The sequence below is a fragment of the Artibeus jamaicensis genome, unplaced genomic scaffold (assembly GCF_021234435.1).
Source record: "Artibeus jamaicensis isolate MK-2021 breed Jamaican fruit bat unplaced genomic scaffold, CSHL_Jam_final scaffold_833, whole genome shotgun sequence".
In the NCBI taxonomy this organism is placed as follows: domain Eukaryota; kingdom Metazoa; phylum Chordata; class Mammalia; order Chiroptera; family Phyllostomidae; genus Artibeus; species Artibeus jamaicensis.
In genome coordinates, this window is record NW_026522056.1 from 8,625,248 (window position 1) to 8,642,755 (window position 17,508).

Genomic DNA, 17,508 nt, shown 5'->3' on the forward strand with positions numbered 1-17,508 from the left:
AATAAAGGTATTATATCTTCCTGGCCCTGACCTTGAACCCTGGGGCTTATTTTCCAGCCTCACCTCCCCACACCCAATTTCAGAGGAACTGGCTTAGAGATTGGAATAGTTTTGCTGGGAGAATCAGCTATAAACCTGGGTGAGGGGAAGTCAGCTCTGGGCTTTGCATGAGAGACTTCCAGAGCATTCAGATACCAGGCCTTTTATTCAGTCCACCCAAACATGCCACATGTGAATTCCTCCACTCAATGTCTTTTAATTTTTCAAAGTTCGTAAATAAAATCTTCAAGTAAGTAGAGTGGACACATCCCCACTGGGATGACGGTGATGGGATATTTGTGGGTAGTTATAGTTGGTGGCTATGTAGGCAGCCTCAACCTCAAACCCATTCATTTGTTTTTAACACATCTTTACAGTGGAAGACTTAAAAAAATGTAAAGGTTTTATTTACTTGTTTTTTTTTTGAAAAATTGTATTTATTTATTCTGGGAGAGAGGGAAAGGGAGGGAGAAAGAGAGGGAGGGAGACATCAGCGTGCAGTGGCTGCCTCTCACTGGGCCCTGACTGGGGAACCTGTAACCCAGGCATGTGCCCTGACCAGGAATCCAACCCTGAACAGTGGGAGCCACACCGGTTAGGGCACGACAGATTTTTCAGAGAAAGGGCCCATCTAGAAAATGTCCAGATGGAAATGTGTGTGGAGGAGCACTGTGAACTGGGGGAGGTGGAGAAATCGAAACTCTTAGCATCCCAGGCTCCAGGAGGCCAAATCAAAATTCAAATGAGGGGGCTAGAAAAAAACGACAAATTTCACCAGTAGCCGGGGTGGGGGGGGGGAGGGAAGCTAGAACAGAATAACGGAAGGGCGGGGAGGGTAAGTGAAATAGAAGGAAAGGGGACGAATTTCACTGAAATGACCTCTCCAGAGAAGAGGGGATATTGACTGCTTTCTCTTGCTTAACTTACTGTATCTTAGGGGAGGGCTCCCAAGTAGCTGAGGGCTCCTGCGCATGGAAAGGGTTACCTTTTTCCTCTGACACAGCAAGTGAGGAGGCCAGGAGACCAGGGCCGACCAACGCCGTGCTGGGTGCGTGGGACTGGTCATGGCAGGAGTGCGCACATCCTGGCAGAGAAGTCAGGGCCTCCGTACTCCAGATTTGGCTAAAGGAGAAGTCAGGCATCCATCTCGCTTCCCTCCCTCCCCTCCAATTCCCCTCCGGACGCCGAGAGTTGATACTATGGGCCGCTGCCCCTTTAAGGGCCGCCACTCCCCGCCCCCGCCCCCCGCCCTAGTGGTGGCACCGAGTGGGGTGGCGGGTAGGGAGGGTCTGGGTAAGCTAAGTTTTCTTTCCCAGTCAACTAGGGAAGATGGCCCAGGCCAGGGAGATCGCTCCCACGCCCCGCTGTCCCCTCCCCTGAGTCGCATGAGCTGGGAGCTCCTTTCCCTCTTCCCCTCCTGCTCGGTGCACGACGTGGGAATGGCTCCGCGGCCAGACGGGAACAGCTCTCTGCCCTCGTGGCCATATGTCCCCACCCTGGCACCCAGTACTGCCAACGCGAGTGGGCTGTCAGGGGTGCCGTGGGCAGTAGCACTAGCGGGGGCGCTGTTGACTCTGGCCGTGCTGGCCACCGTGGGAGGCAACCTGTTGGTTATCGTGGCCATCGCGCGGACACCGAGACTCCAGACCATGACCAACGTGTTCGTAACTTCTCTGGCCTCAGCGGACCTGGTGGTAGGACTCCTGGTAGTGCCACCGGGGGCCACCTTGGGGCTGACTGACCACTGGCCCCTAGGCGCCACTTGTTGCGAGCTGTGGACTTCGGTGGACGTGCTGTGCGTTACCGCCAGCATCGAAACTTTGTGCGCCCTGGCGGTAGACCGATACCTGGCCGTGACCAACCCACTGCGCTACCGCGCCCTGGTCACCAAACGCCGAGCCCGGGCAGCCGTGGTCTTCGTGTGGGTCGTGTCCGCCGCCGTGTCATTTGCGCCCATCATGAGCAAATGGTGGCGCGCAGGGGCCGACGCTGAGACGCTGAGTTGCCAGGCCAACCCGAGCTGCTGCTCCTTCGCCGCCAACATGCCCTATGCGCTGCTTTCCTCCTCCGTCTCCTTCTATGTTCCACTGCTTGTGATGCTCTTCGTCTACGCGCGAGTTTTCGTTGTGGCTAGGCGCCAACTGCGCTTGCTGCGTCGCGAGCTGGGCCGCTTCCCGTCAGAGGAGTCTCCGCCGGCTGCGTCTCGGTCTCCATCCCCAGCCCCCGCGGGGCCGTGCGCTCCGCCGGCAGCGGCGCCCTCCTACGATCGCAGGCCGGCGCGCCTCCTCTCTCTCCGGGAACACCGGGCCCTGCGCACCTTGGGTCTTATCATGGGTACCTTCACTCTTTGCTGGTTGCCCTTCTTTGTATCCAACGTGGTGCGCGCCCTCGGGGGCCCCTCTCTGGTTCCCAATAGGGCTTTCCTCGCCCTTAATTGGCTAGGTTATGCCAACTCTGCCTTCAACCCTTTCATCTACTGCCGCAGCCCCGACTTTCGCCGCGCCTTCCGCCGCTTGCTGTGCGGCTGCCGGCCGGAGGAGCACCCCGCCGCTGTCTCGGCTTCTCGCACCCCTGCGCCCCTGACCAGCTCCGCGGAGTCCAGGCAGTTCCCACCGCTCGACAGGTAGGTAACCGAGGCAAAGGGGTGGGGGTGGGGGTGGGGGACAGCTCGGGATCAGGAAGCACTGAGTGTCTCCTCGGGTCCTTTTATGAGTTTGGAGTTTGGTGGGAGAAGGTGGAGCTGGGAGGGACTCTGCATTTAAAGAAGGGGATACATGGATTAGGGAACAAAAATGGAAACCACGGTCCATTCTTTTCTCGAATCCGATCCATTCGGCCCTAGGACTGAAACGGAGGAGGACGAGCGAGTTGTTCTCCACCCCAGCGTCCCGTGTGAGCGCCAGGAAAGTGCTGCTGTGCCCGAGGCCTCTGGCCTGCCTGGTCAGTCAAGTTTCGAGTTTCTACCTTAGCTCTGTGGTCACCCGGATTCCCGGCCACGTTTTGGGCTGGCTTTGGGCTCGCAGAGACGACTGGAGCCCCTCCCAAGTCCTTGGCCTCAGTTCTGGTTTCTTTGAAAGGTCTGATAGCTCTGAAGGTGAGAATCCACTTACGGTATGAAGGACAGAGGGGAGTGAAGAACCAGTGGGTGTGGGTGGGGCCTGGGTGCGTTTGTACAGCTATGTGTTTTCCAGGGTCTCTGACCCTCCTCCCCCATAGTTTCCCTGTCCCCATCCCGTGTGTCCCCACCCCGTGTGTCCCACCCCAAGATTTGCCTTCTTCATTTTTTCCAGGGCTTCCTGGGGGATTTCTTAGGCCTTGAAGGACAAGAAACCACAGCTCCGTTGATCCAGAACCCTTGGAAAGCTCTGGCCTCTGTTTAGAATGAGCCCCGTGGAACTTCCCAACTGAAACACTCTGCCCTCCAGAACCTGGTGACTGGGCCACCTGAAGGGGAAGTGGGGACTGAGGGGGAGGGGAACCCTTACCGAGCAGGTTTTTACCATTCCCTCTCTTTCTTTCTGAGAGAGGTTTCCTAAACCCCACCCCTGAACTTCACCAATACCTCAGCAGCTGGAGAGTCCAGCTGCCGGCGCTCAGCTGCGTTCTCGGAGGAGTGGGGATAGCTTGGGCCAGCACCTTGCTCACTGGTGTGCGTGTGCTTAGGGCAGGGAGAGCACCCCTCGTTCTCTACCTATTGCCCGCACCCCCACCCTGCCCCCCCAAGACCTGATGAACCAGTGTTCTCTAGGCTCGGCAGCCCAGGCTGAGAGCAGGAAGCTAAAAAAAAGTCAAGGTTTGGCACTCGTGTCCCTGGCTTTCTCACCGCAGCTCAGTGAGGCTGAGCCCCAGCCTCACTGTAGTCACGGAACAGCTCTGATCTACCTCACAAATGTGTCGGAAGGGCTTCTTCAAAAAAGGGCCTGGGGGACTCTGAGGTTCATAGGAAGGCGAACCATTAGAATGGATCCCTTCTTTACTTTTTAAAGTCAACTTAATAAATACTATTGAATGCAGTTCATCTACACCCTCTTTTTTCTCCATTGGTTTTCTTTTCATAATCCACTTACCCCCTTTTTAGAGCTGGCTTTTAACAGAGGCAATAAATCAGGACTAATCCTTGTCCCTTTCTTCCTAATCCTCATGAAACAAAAATGAAACATCGGCTTGGGTAAAGGGGACCAAGCTTGAACCTTTGACACGCCTGCCTCCCCATCCTTTCCCAAACTCCTGGAATCCACTTCAAGTGAGTAGCAAAGCCACGGTACCCACAGGACTTGAGCAAAGTGTCCTTAGGTTTGGGTTTGCTGGGCTCGGGACACATGGGGCACGTGTCAGCTCCCGTGCTATAAGCCGGTGGTGGCTTCGTAGGAGCCCGTTGCCAGCAGGGGCCAGCTTTGTTCTGCACTGTACGTGTGCATTTCTGGAGGCACAGAGCATTGTGTTGGGCAAATGCCTTGGGTTATAAATATATTCTGACGTTTCCCATTCTCTTCATAACCTCTACCTTCTCACTCCCTTTCCTGGGCTGCCGAAATCTATCTTATCCTCTGAGAGTAAAAAACTGGAGTTACAAGTTCGAACCAGTTGATCACTTGGTTTTTTCTTATTCCAATTTTTATGAATCTTATCAGGCAGTTTTCTATGGAAAGGAAATGTCTATGGAAATCACGGGATCGTTTTTGTGAGTTCTTCTCTAAACTCCATGAGCAGAGGCCATTGTCCGGGCTGATTTACAGGGTAGCTTGTAAATCATAGAGAGTTTAATGTGATGCACGACAGCAGCACACAATGCCTCGGTCTGGTCCAGGGGCTCCAGGCCTATAAACCGTGATCTGCCCTGAGGATAAGCCTGGTGGATTTCCACATAAGGGTGTTCCCTGTGAATGGGGCCTGACCTGGGCTGCTCTCTTTTCTCCGGGGGCCCAGGTTTTATTTCTTAGGATGTTTGCATACCAAAGTTGACTTCTCATCTTCAACCCAGAGCAGTGCGAGATCTCTGCCGTTTGAGGTTAGAAGGTTTCTGGGCACGGGCTCAACTTTTGAACTCTTACAGGAGAAGGAAGGCTTGCTTTAGCCTGAGAATAAATAAGAGAGCCTCCTCTCCCCATCTCTGAATATTTCCCCAACATCACTGAGGAAAGCTGCCCAGTCAGTCCTAGGCACTGGGGGAAGGATGATTTGGGGCAGGGGGGTGGAGTGGAGCTGGATTCTGGTTTGTGGCAATGTCCTTGAACATTATCCAGGAACTCATACTGCTTGACTCTTGCTTGACATGTACCCGTGTGCCAGCTGTCAGACTGCTTTGGAGTGTTTAGACTTGCACTGGGGCTGTGGGCTCCATCTGTGAATTGTCACCAGTGTATCTGACAGACAGAGAAGCAGCCGCTCTGGTCATATCTCCAGCAACTCATGGCCAGGTGTCAGGCCAAGGGAGATTTACATTCTTGGATGGGGAGCAGGCTGCTTGTGTTAGCATAAGGCCTGAGCACTTGAACTGTGGAAGACAAACAACCATCCTCTGAACCTAGAGATGTGAAGACTTACAGGCCAGTGAGAATGAAGGAGCCCGTGGAACCCTGGCCTCGCCAGAGTCCGTTAGCAGGAGATGGGTGTGGGGCAGAAATGACAGGGAGAAGGGGGCTGAGTTGGAGGAGAGGAAAGGAGGAGTGATTGCATTTTCCAGAGAAATTGCTAAGAAACAGGCAGAATGAGGGCAAGGGGGAGGCTGACAACAGATTCTCTTCAGAGTGTCTCTTCATGGTAGATTCTTCTGGGGAATGGTGGTAAGTTCTGACTGTGGTCCTCAGCTATAATTCCACACCAGCTCCATTCAGAAGCAGCTTCTCCCTTTTGTCTGGGGGCACAGGTGAAGGCCACAGAAATAGTGTTTTTTTATCTTTCCATCCTGAAAACCAAAGATCTAGGCTCCTCTCGGGCCTCTTGGTAGCCTACATCTGTGTTTGCATATCTGCCCAGAGGGGAAGTGGGTGCCTGGTGTGGGGAGTGCTGCTAATGCTCTCCCCCACCCCAAGCAAAAAGTCCTAAATATCATTGGCCTCGGGCTAATTAGTGAGCGGTTGGAGCACAATGCATAACTCAGTTTGATTAGCAGACACTCCAGAAGGCAATCTAATCTTTCATGAGCTCATCTTATTATGAGATTAAAGAAAATCAAAATGCTTTCCCCTATCTAGAAAGTAAATGGAGACTAAAACTTTCTCCCCTCTCTTGCCTTCAGAAGGGGAATGAGCATTTCTGGGATGACTGGCTCTCTCTCCTAAAGTTCTGTGAAGTCCTAGGCAGAGCTTAGCACCTTTAGCATCTTCTCCACCCAAGGCATAAGTGATGCTAGGCGCCCCCTGATGGAGATGTGAGGTACAACAGGTGTGGGCTTGTCAAGGTTGATCTGGGGAAAACATAAATCGGGGTGGTCCACCCTACCCCTCAAACTCGTCCTGCCTAAGCCAATTGGGAGAGACCACAGAAATGATTTAGTGCAATCCTTTGATAAAATGGATGAAGAAACTGACTTCTTGAGATGCGAATTGTGAGAAGCCAAGATTAGTAAGTGAATGCAACACTGTGGTTGGTAGTAGAAAGAGCAGAGAATTCACAGCTGAAAAACAAGTAAGAAAGGGAGGAGGGAAAGAAATCATCATTCATTGAACACAAATAAATACGACTGTTTTATTTGGTGTCACCAGAAATGTTGTGTTGTAGTGACACAAATAAAAACCAGAGCCTCATAGAAATCAAATAGCTGGCTTGTCTCAGTTCAAAGGACCGTCTGTCAGACTCCAGAGTTTGTTTTCCTTCCTCTACACACACTGCTAATAATCAGTCATGTGACACTGAGCATGTTCCTTGCACCTCCAATACTCTGTCTGCCAGTGAATCAAACAGAGATTTTATTGGTGCTCCACTCAGCTCACGCAGACTGTGTTTGAAGACTGAAGGAGGGACTGGATGTAAAGACGGTTTGGAAACTGAGAGGGCTTCTCCAGTGTAAGTGGTATCATTAGAGTATGGGGCTGGGACTAGTTTTCAGTCACCTGGTTTTGACTCTTGTGTGGCCCTGCTTCTGTCCACAGCCTGGATCTCGGACCCACCTGCCGTTGGTCTCTATAGCCCCTCCCCACCTCACGCTAATTCTGCTGGGTCCTTACTCACGTCATCATATACATCTTCCCCTCTGGCTCTCTTTTCACGTTCAGACCCTGGTCTGGCCTGTGCCTGACGTTGTGGTTCCGGTCCAATTCACCCTATCATTGCCCACGCAGCATTTATAATGAGCTAAATTTTAAGGTTGGATGGAAGGTTTAGGATAGAGAACACTTCCAGATGTCTGTGCTTTATGGGACACGGTCAGGTTTGTGAGAAAGGGGCCCTAGAGAGCCAGGAAAAAAAAAGATAGTGGACTAGTTTGCTAGGGCTGCCGTAATGAATGACCCCAAACATTCATGTATTCTCTTGTAGTTCTAGAAGCTAGAAGTCCAAAGTCATGGTGTTGGCTGGATTGTGCTCTCTGAAGGTTCTAGGGGATGAATCTCTCTTTGCCTCTTGCTGTTTCTGGTGTTTGGGGCCATCCTTGTTTGCTTGGCTTGTAGCTGCATTACTCCAATTCTGCCGCCATTTTCACATGGCCTTCTTCACCTATATGTCTGTATCCAGTTTTACCTCTTCTTAGAAGAACATCATCCCTGGCTGGGTGGCTCAGTTGGTTGGAACATCGTCCCACACACCAATAAAGTTGCAGTTTTGATCCCTGGTCAGGGCACATACCTAGGTTGCAGGTTCAATCCCCAGTCTGGGAACGTATGGAAGGCAACTGATTGATGTTTCTCTATTAAATCTGTGTTTCTCTCTCTCTCTCAAAAATCAATAAAAACATCCTTGGATGAGGATTAAAAAAAAAACCCACCAGTTATTGGATCAGGGTCTAACTTAATCCGTAAGGCCTAACTTTTTTTCAAACATTAGTTGTTAGTGGCTTTTTTAAAAAACATTTTATTTATTTATTTTCAGAGAGAGGAGAAGGGAAGAAGAGAGGGAGAGAAACATCAGTGTGTGGCTGCCTCTTGCACGCCCCCTACTGGAGACCTGGGCTGCAACCCGGGCCTGTGCCCTGACTGGGAATCCAACCGGTGACCCTTTGGTTTGCAGGCCAGTGCTCAATCCACTGAGCCACACCAGCCAGGGCAATTAGACTTAGTTTTAACATGATTACATCTACAAAAACCTTAATTCCAAATAAGGTCACATTCACAAGTTCCGGAGGTTAGGACTGCATCATGTGTTAGGGGGACACAATTCAACCCACAACAGGGGGTGTGATGGGGGAGGAAGAACACTATTATGTCCAGCCTTTTCATGCTCATCTTAGTCCTGCTGTTCCCACATCTCCAAGGCTCTGTTCCAACCTGTACTCAGTCAGAAGTGTGGTGGATGCTTCCATTCCTGGATTTCCATTTCTAGGCCTTTCCTCCCATCGCTCTGGGCCCCAGATTAGAGAGGCCACTGAGAAGTCAAACCTCTGTCTGTTGTCTCCTGTGGGCTGAAGTTGCCACTCATTCTCCATGCTTCTCTCCATCCTTTAGTGATAGATCCCTTAGGTTTCAGCTGGGCACATGGTCTCATGGTAGTCATATTGCAGCCTCACTTGCAGCTGGGTGTGATTATATAATAAGTTCGGGCCAGCCGCAGTGGGTAGGTCCCAGGTTTGCCATGAAAGAGGGAAGGCAGATCCCCCACATCCACCTCCCCCTTTCCTGATGCCTGGAAGGCAGGTGTGACAGTGAGAACTGATGCAGCCACCTTGAGTCCTAAGACGGCAACCATGTGTTGCAGATGGAAGAAAAAACGGGTAGGGGGAGGAGCCTGGGTGTCCAGTGGTGTGGAGCCAGCATTTTGGCCCTGACTGCTTATTTTTTAAGGCTCTTAAGTAAGAGAGAAATAAACTTTTATCTTAAGTAAGCCACAGTTATTTTAACCTTTTTAAAAACAGCAGCAGAATCAAACAAATACATCAGTGAGGAGATGATAAAAGAGAGTATGAATGGGCACCTGCCTACATTCTGTGATTGGTGGAGGTTGGGTTGCAGAGCTGCCTTGCTGTGGTACCTCTGAGGGTACCTCTGATCTCCGGGAACTGGCATCTCTGTAGTCTGAGTTGGTGTTGTAACTGAGACCACCAAGTCGATCTCCTTGACACTGATTCGTACGGAGGTAAGGATCAGTAAGTGTACTGGTTTTCCAAGGCTTCCACAAAAATGACCACAGCCTTGGTGGCTTCAAACAACAGAAATTTGTCCTTTCCTAATCCTGGAGGCCAGAAGTCTGAAATCAGGTGTCGGACTTCTGTAAGGCTGGCTCCTTCTGCAGACTCTCAAGGAGAATCTGGGCCACGCTTCTTTCCTGCCTTCTGGCGGCTCCAGCGATTCTTGGCGTTCCTTGACTTCCACATACCTCTCATCCCTGTCTTCCTTATACTTCCCCCTGTGTCCTTGTGTGTCTTCTCCTTCTCTTATAAGGACATGCATCATTGAATTGGGGACCTGTCTTAATCCAGAATGATTTCATTTCAATTGTATCTGCAAGTAGCCTTATTCCAAATAAGGTCACATTCTGAGGGTCCAGGTGGACATATCTTTTAGGGGCCACCATCCAGCCCACTACAGCGAGAGACACTTATGAGCCCTTTAACTAAAAGCCCTGGTCTCATAAGATTATTATCCACACCAGGCACCCCTCAGGGAAGGGCTACTCTCTCGGACAAGGTAGTAGGCAGAATTCTGAAATGACCCCCAATAAGCCATGTCCTTGGATAACCCCCTCCCCTGGAATGTGGGTGGATCCTGTAATCTCACAAACAGGATATGGCAACAGTGAAGGGATGTTGCCTGTTTGATATGTTATAGGAAAGAGGTGAGGGGATTTCTAAGATGCCATTAAGGTCCCAATCAGTTGACTTACATTAATAGAAAGGAAGATAATCCTGGGTGGGCCTGACCTAATGAGGTGAGACCTTTAGAAGAAAGTCAGAGGTCAGAGATGAAAGAAGTCAGAGGGACAAGCCTACTGGCCTTCAGGAAGCCAGCCACCACGAGTTCTGCAACCGCAAGGAGTGGATCCTGCCAACAACTATGTGAGTGGGAAGAGGACCCTGAACCTCAGATGGGACCGTGGCCTTGGCTGACATCTCCACTGCAGCCTGGTTAGACCCTGAGCGGAAGACCCAGCTAACCCATGTGCAGACTCATGACGCACGAAAATTGTGAGATAATAAATGTGTGTTGTTGTAAACTGCTAAGGTCGTGGTAATTTGTTACACAACATTAGAAAATGAGTATAGACTCACTGCACAATTCTACCTAAGCCTATTCTTTCTAACAGTCCTGTGGTGTTTGAAAAGGTTCCCCATCAGAAATGAAAATACCATGGGACCAAGAACTGAGGAAGACCCCGTGATCTGCCATGGCCTACTATTCTTGCCAAAGGCTTCCTGGGGACTTCTGATTGGGTGTCCCAGGGGCGGGGTCTCTCCATCTCCATCCTTCACTTCATTGAGGCAATGAGCAATCATCCCATTATACCTTGACCTCACCCCTCACAGATTTTTAAGATTAGGAGCTAAAGGTTCAGAACCCATTTACTACAGTTTTCATTTCTAAATTGCTAGTGAGGTGCCACACTTTACAACGCAAAGGCATGCAAACATAGTTCTCAAAATTTGTTTAGCGAAAAACAAGATGAAATATTATTGCTTCCACTGTTGGCATTCCCAGAAGGGGGCAGAAATGGGTCACTTCCTCCCAGAGAGGAGAGAAGTGGGAATAGGAGAGTTCTGCATCCGCTCAGCACCCCCCGCAGTGTCTCGAGTTTCCCTCCTAGTCTCTGCATCGTGTGAGCACGCCCTTCTTCTCAGACCTCCCCTTGGGCCCACGCCTGAGGCTAAGAGGCATTAGAACACTCTCCCAGAACATCAGGGAGAGGGGCTGGGAGGACAGATGCATAGGCAGCTGCTTCTCCAATGGAGAAATTCCTGTCATTTCTGGGGAAGGAGAAACCCGCGGGCTGATGGGGAACTTCACTACTCCAGCCACCTCAGGCCTCAGAGGCTAGCCTTGTGGCCGCTTCCCCTCACTGACTGAGGGAAGAACTAATCGTATCAGCAAACTCATTCTTACCCCTAACCCACTCTCATGTCCATCCTCTTGGTAGGGTTGCTGGCTCGCTGAAATTGACCTGGGTGGTCTGGTACTGGACTTCCGACCCGGCTTTCTTTGTAAGTTGTAATGAAGGAATGTCTGTTTCTTGAAAAAACAAAACTGAGGTGTGCAAGTGGTGCAATAATAAGTGGTAACTATTGGATACTGTTTAGAGTAAGCAGATATTTTTCAGAACCACCCCACACCTGCATCTCCCTCCAGGCCTGGTCTGGTGCCTGGTGTTTTCACGGAGGACATCTGGCAAGTCTCCCCAGTAGCCGCTGCCATAGCCTGAGGTTTTCATCACTTCTGAGTTAACCAGAATAGTCCCCACTTGGCCTTCCTGCCTAGTTCTGACTTCTCTCTAATTCAGGGGCGTCAAACCCATTTTCACCAGGGGCTGCATCAGCCTTGTGGTTGCCTTCAAAGGGCCGAATGTATTTTTAGGACTGTACAGATGTAACCATCCCTTAACAGTTAAGGGAGAGCTCGGCACTGCCGCTGGGTAGAAACAAGGTACCAGGCCGGGTAAAACAAGGTGGAGAGCGGAATTTGGCCAGTGGGCCTTGTGTTTGCCGCCTGTGCTCTAATTCATCCTCCACAGGCGCTGGTGGGGGGGGGGGGTGTTCTAAAATACAAATCTGATAATGTCATTCCCTTCTTAAAACTCACTCAGTGGCTTGCTGAAGCGTTTGGGGTAGGATTCAGACCCCTTAGCATAGAAGTCTGGCAGTAGATGGGCAATGCCTACCTCCCTAACCCGATTTCACCCCCGCCCTCCTCCCCTGCCCACTTTGGATTCCATCCAGGCTTAAATTCACTAGAGAACTTGTTCTACTTTTTGCTGTCTCTGCACCTGCACACAGAGCACGCCCTCTGTCGTGCATCCAAACACAGGTCACACACCCTGCTATGCGCCCATCCCTTCGTCCCAGCAATAAGTTTTTATCCAGAGAACAGGCTCTAGATGTGTTGCCATGTAAAACCGACAAGGTCTGTACATGGCTTGGATGTGGCATATAAGAGAAAAAGGGAGGAGTCAGGGGTGTGTCCGAGATTTCTGGCCCGAGCACCTGGCAGAGTGGACTCGCCACTTACTAAAATGGGGAAAAGGTGCGGGGGTCAGGAAACCATGAGTTAGTTTTTGGACATAGTACATTTGAAAAGTCTATTAATTATGTCTTAGAATATCAAGTAGGCACTTAGATTTCCAAGCCTGCAGGTTAGAAGGGACATGGGAGATGGATTCACAAAGTTGGCAGAAGGGTATTGAAGCTTGTGGAGGTGGCTGAGCACACCTGCATGGCGACCGCAGATGGAGAATTCAGGCTGTGTCACATCAACAAGTTGTACACCTCAAACTCACAATGTTGTATGTCGATGATACCTCAATAAAGCTGGAAAAAAATAAACTAAAATGACTTGAGGCATTAAAAAAAAAAGAATTCAAGGGACTGAGCCCTGGCACATGGTAACCGTTAGAGGTTGGTAATAGAAGGAACCAGGAATGCCACCGAGAAGTGGCAGCAGTGAGGGGAGAGGAGAAGCAAAACAAACCGCAGCCTGGGCACCACGGGAAGAAGGTGCTTTCAGGAGGAAGCGGTCGGTTTGGACACATGCTGCTGAAACATCAAATGAGAGGAGACCTGACGATACACCTTCGTACTAACAGAACGAAGATCTATAATTTGTTACCTTCACAAGAGCAACTGGATGGTGTGGAGGCGATGAAATGCTGATCGTAGAGGGTTCCACGGAACTTGGGGGGTGAAGAAGTGGAGGCAGAGAATATAAGACGTTCTGTCAGCAGCGATTGCTCTGAAGGAGGCCGGAGAAATGTGGTGTGGTCGATGATCAATCTGGGCACTCTGTTTCTAAGAATCCTTGTTGGATTCCAGGTCAGAGATTCTCTAAAAGAGGATCTTGCTCAAGATTTGAGAGGCAGAAGTGAACAGAGTCCCCACTGATACCTGAAGGAGTCGGGGTGAGACCTGGAGGCAGAGGTGGTAGGCAGGCTCCGGCTTGTCTCTGGACAGCCCTCCGTCCACGTCCCTGTGGGACTGTCCGCCCGCCATTCCTCCGAGCACCGAGCACCGGGGCCCACCACCAGCCACACGGCTGCAGACCCACAGGCGGGGCAGCCGCCAGAAGCTGTATCTTCCCTGTAGACCTCTCCATGCATTTCCCCTCCTCGGTGCCATTCCTGCAGCGGGGTGTATCTGGCTTCTTGAATTTTCCTACAAGCCTTGATTTGTCCACACCCCGGTGCTTCAGGAAGCCTGACGAATGACTTTTCTCTGATTCTTTAGCTCCCTCCTCTGGACACTCACTTCCCCAGGCCCTTCTCCAATGGTGTGAGGCCCGATTCCTGCAATACCCGCGGGGCTCCCAGCAAATGTTTCCTGGGCTGAACACGGGTGGACACGCGGGGTGATAGCTGCAGAGGGGATGTGAGGCCAAAGGAGTGTTGTTTGTTTTTAAGATGGGAGTTTCGCCGCTTGTTTGTGTGCTTGAGAGAGTGTTCGGGGAAGAAGAGGAATTGATGACAGAGAAGAAAAAGGGCAACGTCAGGAGTGTGGTAGCCGGGACCCAGGGCACAAAGGGGAAGGCTGCGTTGAGATAGGGCCACAGGAGAGGCGGCTCAGACATTGCACCAAGAGGGAAGACGGAGTAGGTGGGTGCCTGTGTAGACGGGCAGTTACAATGGGGCCACGTGGAAGCCTCTTTCAATTGCGTTTCTTGTCTTCGTGAAAGAAGTGCCAGCAGTAGATGAATCTACTGGGGGGGAGAAAGAGAAAGGTGTGATGTGATTGTGAATATTTGTCCTTTTAGGGGCTGCCTCGCCTGTGAACCTCTTTCTAGCCTTTGGGGAATTCTGTGTTTTCTGAATCTTGATGGGAGACAGAGCCCACCCATCACAACTGGAGCTGAAATAGTCAGACCCTCAGTCCTACCAGCCCCTAGTGAGAGCACGGGGAGGGGCCAGCAGGTCACATGAGCAGGTTCAGCCAATCAGACACAGATTTTCTCAACCGTGCGCCTGGCAGGTGAAGTTAGAAGGGAGCACAGTGTGACACAGCAGCTGTGGAAATAAAACCCTGTCTGTCGGACATGCAACGGCACTGGGGCCAGCAGAGGGACATACGGGTAGAGCCGGTCACAGTGTTGTCTGTTGTTCAGAAGTGGCACCCTCACCTGCTTCCTTCTGCTCCAAAATCTCCAGCTTCCCTGTCAATTATGTGAGCTATCAGATATCCTTTTACTGAATCCCTCTTATGCTCAAATCAGCGAGGCAGTTTCTGCTGCTCACAACCAGGAGCTCAAACTGATACTGGCAGGAATTAAAGGCTTGATTCAGCTAACGTTCTTTCCAGCTTCTCTCTCCAGGCAGTTGGCATCATTTGGGGGGAATTGCCTCCATATCAGAAGTAGTGACTTCTGGAAGCTTTAGTTAGGATCATTTCCTTAGAACTGCATGACTAGAGAGCAATGAAAGGCTCTTCTCCAAACGGACTCAACCACATTCCCCTTCTCAGAGCAAACACTGGCTCAGGATTCAGGAATCAAGGTTCCATTCCTGACTGTGCAATTTGGGAGGGATGGACACCACCCTCGGCTCTAGGCAGTTGGGTTAAACTCACTGGAGGATCCCATGCTCTGCCGTGGTAAGGTCGGGGATGCGCCGGCAGTCACTGCAGCCAAAGGAAGGGGGAAGGAAGGCTTGGGGCTTCCGGAGAGGAAACGACCTTGCTTTCCCCGGGATCAAAGAGGAGAGATGCTCTGTCTTCCTCTGGATAATAAGGAGGTGATGTCTGGAAAGGCTGCAGCCATTTTTTAAAAAACATAAACACTGTTTTTAAATGGGAAATCTCTTCATGCGGTTTAACATTCCAAAGGCACAAGGGAATATACAGTGAAAAGCAAGTCCGCCTTCTTCCCTGCCCATGTCCTGTATCCCTCCCCAAGTGTCCCCTCTTGGCTCTCTACTCTCTGCCTCTCTTGTTTTTACTTACTGATGTTCTTGGAGAGTTTTCACCGTTATACATAAAGGTCTGCCTGGAACAGCGGCACAGGATTCCTTTTTGTGGATAGCCCCTTATTAATGGAAGCATTCTTTCAGTGGTTGGCATGTAGTTGATTTGCACATAGTTGCAACGAAAATTCCTCCAATGCATATCATTTTGCACATATGCTACACTTGCTTTCGCTCCATGCCCAGAGTCAGCCAGAGACCAAAGCTGAAGCATCCAGAAGAGCAGAGACGAGGGGACCAGAGAGAATGAAGCTGGAACCCTGATGACGCTGTGACACAGTGGACTGGCCCGGGAATGAAGTCGCATGTCCCTGGGCCTGCCCAGTGATAGAGCCAATAAATTCTCCCTCTAGCTCCAGGCAGTCTGAGTCAGGCATTTTAAATTATTTGTAGCATAGAAAGTTCTCATGGGTACACATATTAAAATTCTCACATGTGAAATGCAAAGAAAGCACAATGAAAATGCTATGTCAATTTGGTGCTAATTATCTTAAATATAAAATTATTTTTTAAAACTTGGAAGGGGGCCACCAAAATGTTAACTGTGGTTATGGATCAATGGTAGGAAATCTGTGTTCTTCGTTGGAGTTTTTCAAAGTTTGGACGTTTTCTACAACAATGGGGATTACTTTCATAATCGTTTGACTCAAGGCGGGCTCCCTGGCAGCAAGGCCTGGGAAGGGATTCAGGCTCACGATCTGCAGAAGGAGCCGTCCCCTGCGGAAGGGGGCTCTGGGGGAGTGAGGGGGGCAGACCTGTGAAGGGGACGAGGCCTGCAAGGAGGGGGTCCCGGGGCCCGAGTCAAGTTTTGACCTGATATGTGGATGGGCCCTGGAATACAAATTGTTACCCCAAGAGTTACCCCAAGACAAAGGGCTGGCCTTTTGGACACCTAGATCCGTCATTGGCTACCTGTCTTGGTGGGGCTGTGATCTGCCAGGCAATTTTTAGGCCAGTTGGCTCCTGTCAGCCAAAGGCAATACTCCAGAGAAAGTGGATCTGGAAGATGAAGCTGAACCCACCAGCGGGGCTGGGAAAGGGCCTCTGGTGAGACTCCAACAACCCTTTATTTTTATTTTTACATTTCAAGTTATTTTTATTTTATTTTTACATTTTGGTAAAAGATTTTATTTATTTACTCTTAGAGAGAGGGGAAGGGAGGGAGAAAGGGAGGGACAGAAATATCGATGTGAGGTTGCTTCTCACGTAGCCCCCGACTGGGGACCTGGCCTGCAGTCCAGACACGTGCCCGGACTGGGAATCAAACCAGTGACCAGTTATTTAAAAATAACTTCATAACCCTGGCTAGTGCGGTTCAATGGGTTGAGTGCAGGTTGGCACTCACACTAGCCAGGGTTATGAAGTTATTTTTAAAAAAGTAAAAGAAAAAGGAAGAAAAATTCAAGATTGATCCTCCAGGGGCTGACTCTTTCCACCCTTGACCTTTGCCTTTTAACCTGCTGCTTGGCCACCACCGAAACAGTTCATAGTGCACAAGTCTTGACTCTAGATAGGTGAGAGAAACAGGCTGGCTTCCTTTGATTGTAAGTTATACTGTTCCTAAACCTAGGACCCTTTATTAAAATAACTGTGGAGCTCTGGCTGGTGGATTGAGTGCTGGCCTGGAAAACAGAGTTGTGGGTTTGATTCCCAGTCAGGGAACATGCCTGAGTTGTGGGCCAGGAACCCCAGTTGGGGGGGCGTGTGAGAGGCAACCACACATTGATGTTTCTCTTTCTCCCTCCCTTCCTCTCTCTCTAAAAATAAATAAAATCTTAAAAACACATGGAAAAAATTTGTTAAAATCAGGAGCCCTTAGCAAAATGAAAGTAGAAGCTTTTTAAATGTATCCCTTGTGGGTAAGGTGGAGGAGAGTGGTAGGGGGAATAGTTGAATAGTCAATCATCAATCAATCAGTCCCTCGATTCACCGGATCTAAGGTTTTCACTTTTGCTGGAGGGACCCTCACCTGGCTCATTGCCTGCCTGCCTTGCTCTATCTTCTTCCTGTTCTTTTTTAAAATATATATTTTAAAAGATTCTGTGTATTTATTGATAGAGAGATGGGAGGGGAGAGAGGAGAAAGGGGGAGAAGCATCAATGTGTGGTTGCCCCTCGTGCACCCCATACCAGGGATCTGGCCCGCAACCCAGACCAGATGTACCCGGACTGGAAATCAAACCAGTGCTCTTTGCCTCACAGTCCAGCACTCAGTGCACTGAGCCACACC

General features: G+C 50.3%; 1 protein-coding gene across 1 annotated transcript; it reads left to right on the forward strand.

Annotated features, from left to right (window-relative positions):
* Nucleotides 1-1,372: 1,372 nt before the first annotated feature.
* Nucleotides 1,373-3,812, forward strand: ADRB3 (adrenoceptor beta 3). The gene is made up of 3 exons (XM_037166940.2): nucleotides 1,373-2,662; nucleotides 2,882-2,979; nucleotides 3,330-3,812. The coding sequence occupies exons 1-3, from the start codon at nucleotides 1,425-1,427 to the stop codon at nucleotides 3,356-3,358; spliced, it is 1,365 nt and encodes a 454-aa protein (XP_037022835.1). The 5' UTR covers nucleotides 1,373-1,424; the 3' UTR covers nucleotides 3,359-3,812.
* The last annotated feature ends 13,696 nt before the right edge of the window (nucleotides 3,813-17,508 follow it).

Coding starts and splice junctions, on each gene's coding strand:
- ADRB3 (XM_037166940.2), top strand. CDS start 1,425: ATGAGCTGGGAGCTCCTTTCCCTCTTCCCCTCCTGCTCGGTGCACGAC. Junction 2,663..2,881: donor CAGTTCCCACCGCTCGACAG/GTAGGTAACCGA, acceptor ATTCGGCCCTAG/GACTGAAACGGAGGAGGACG. Junction 2,980..3,329: donor CGAGGCCTCTGGCCTGCCTG/GTCAGTCAAGTT, acceptor CATTTTTTCCAG/GGCTTCCTGGGGGATTTCTT.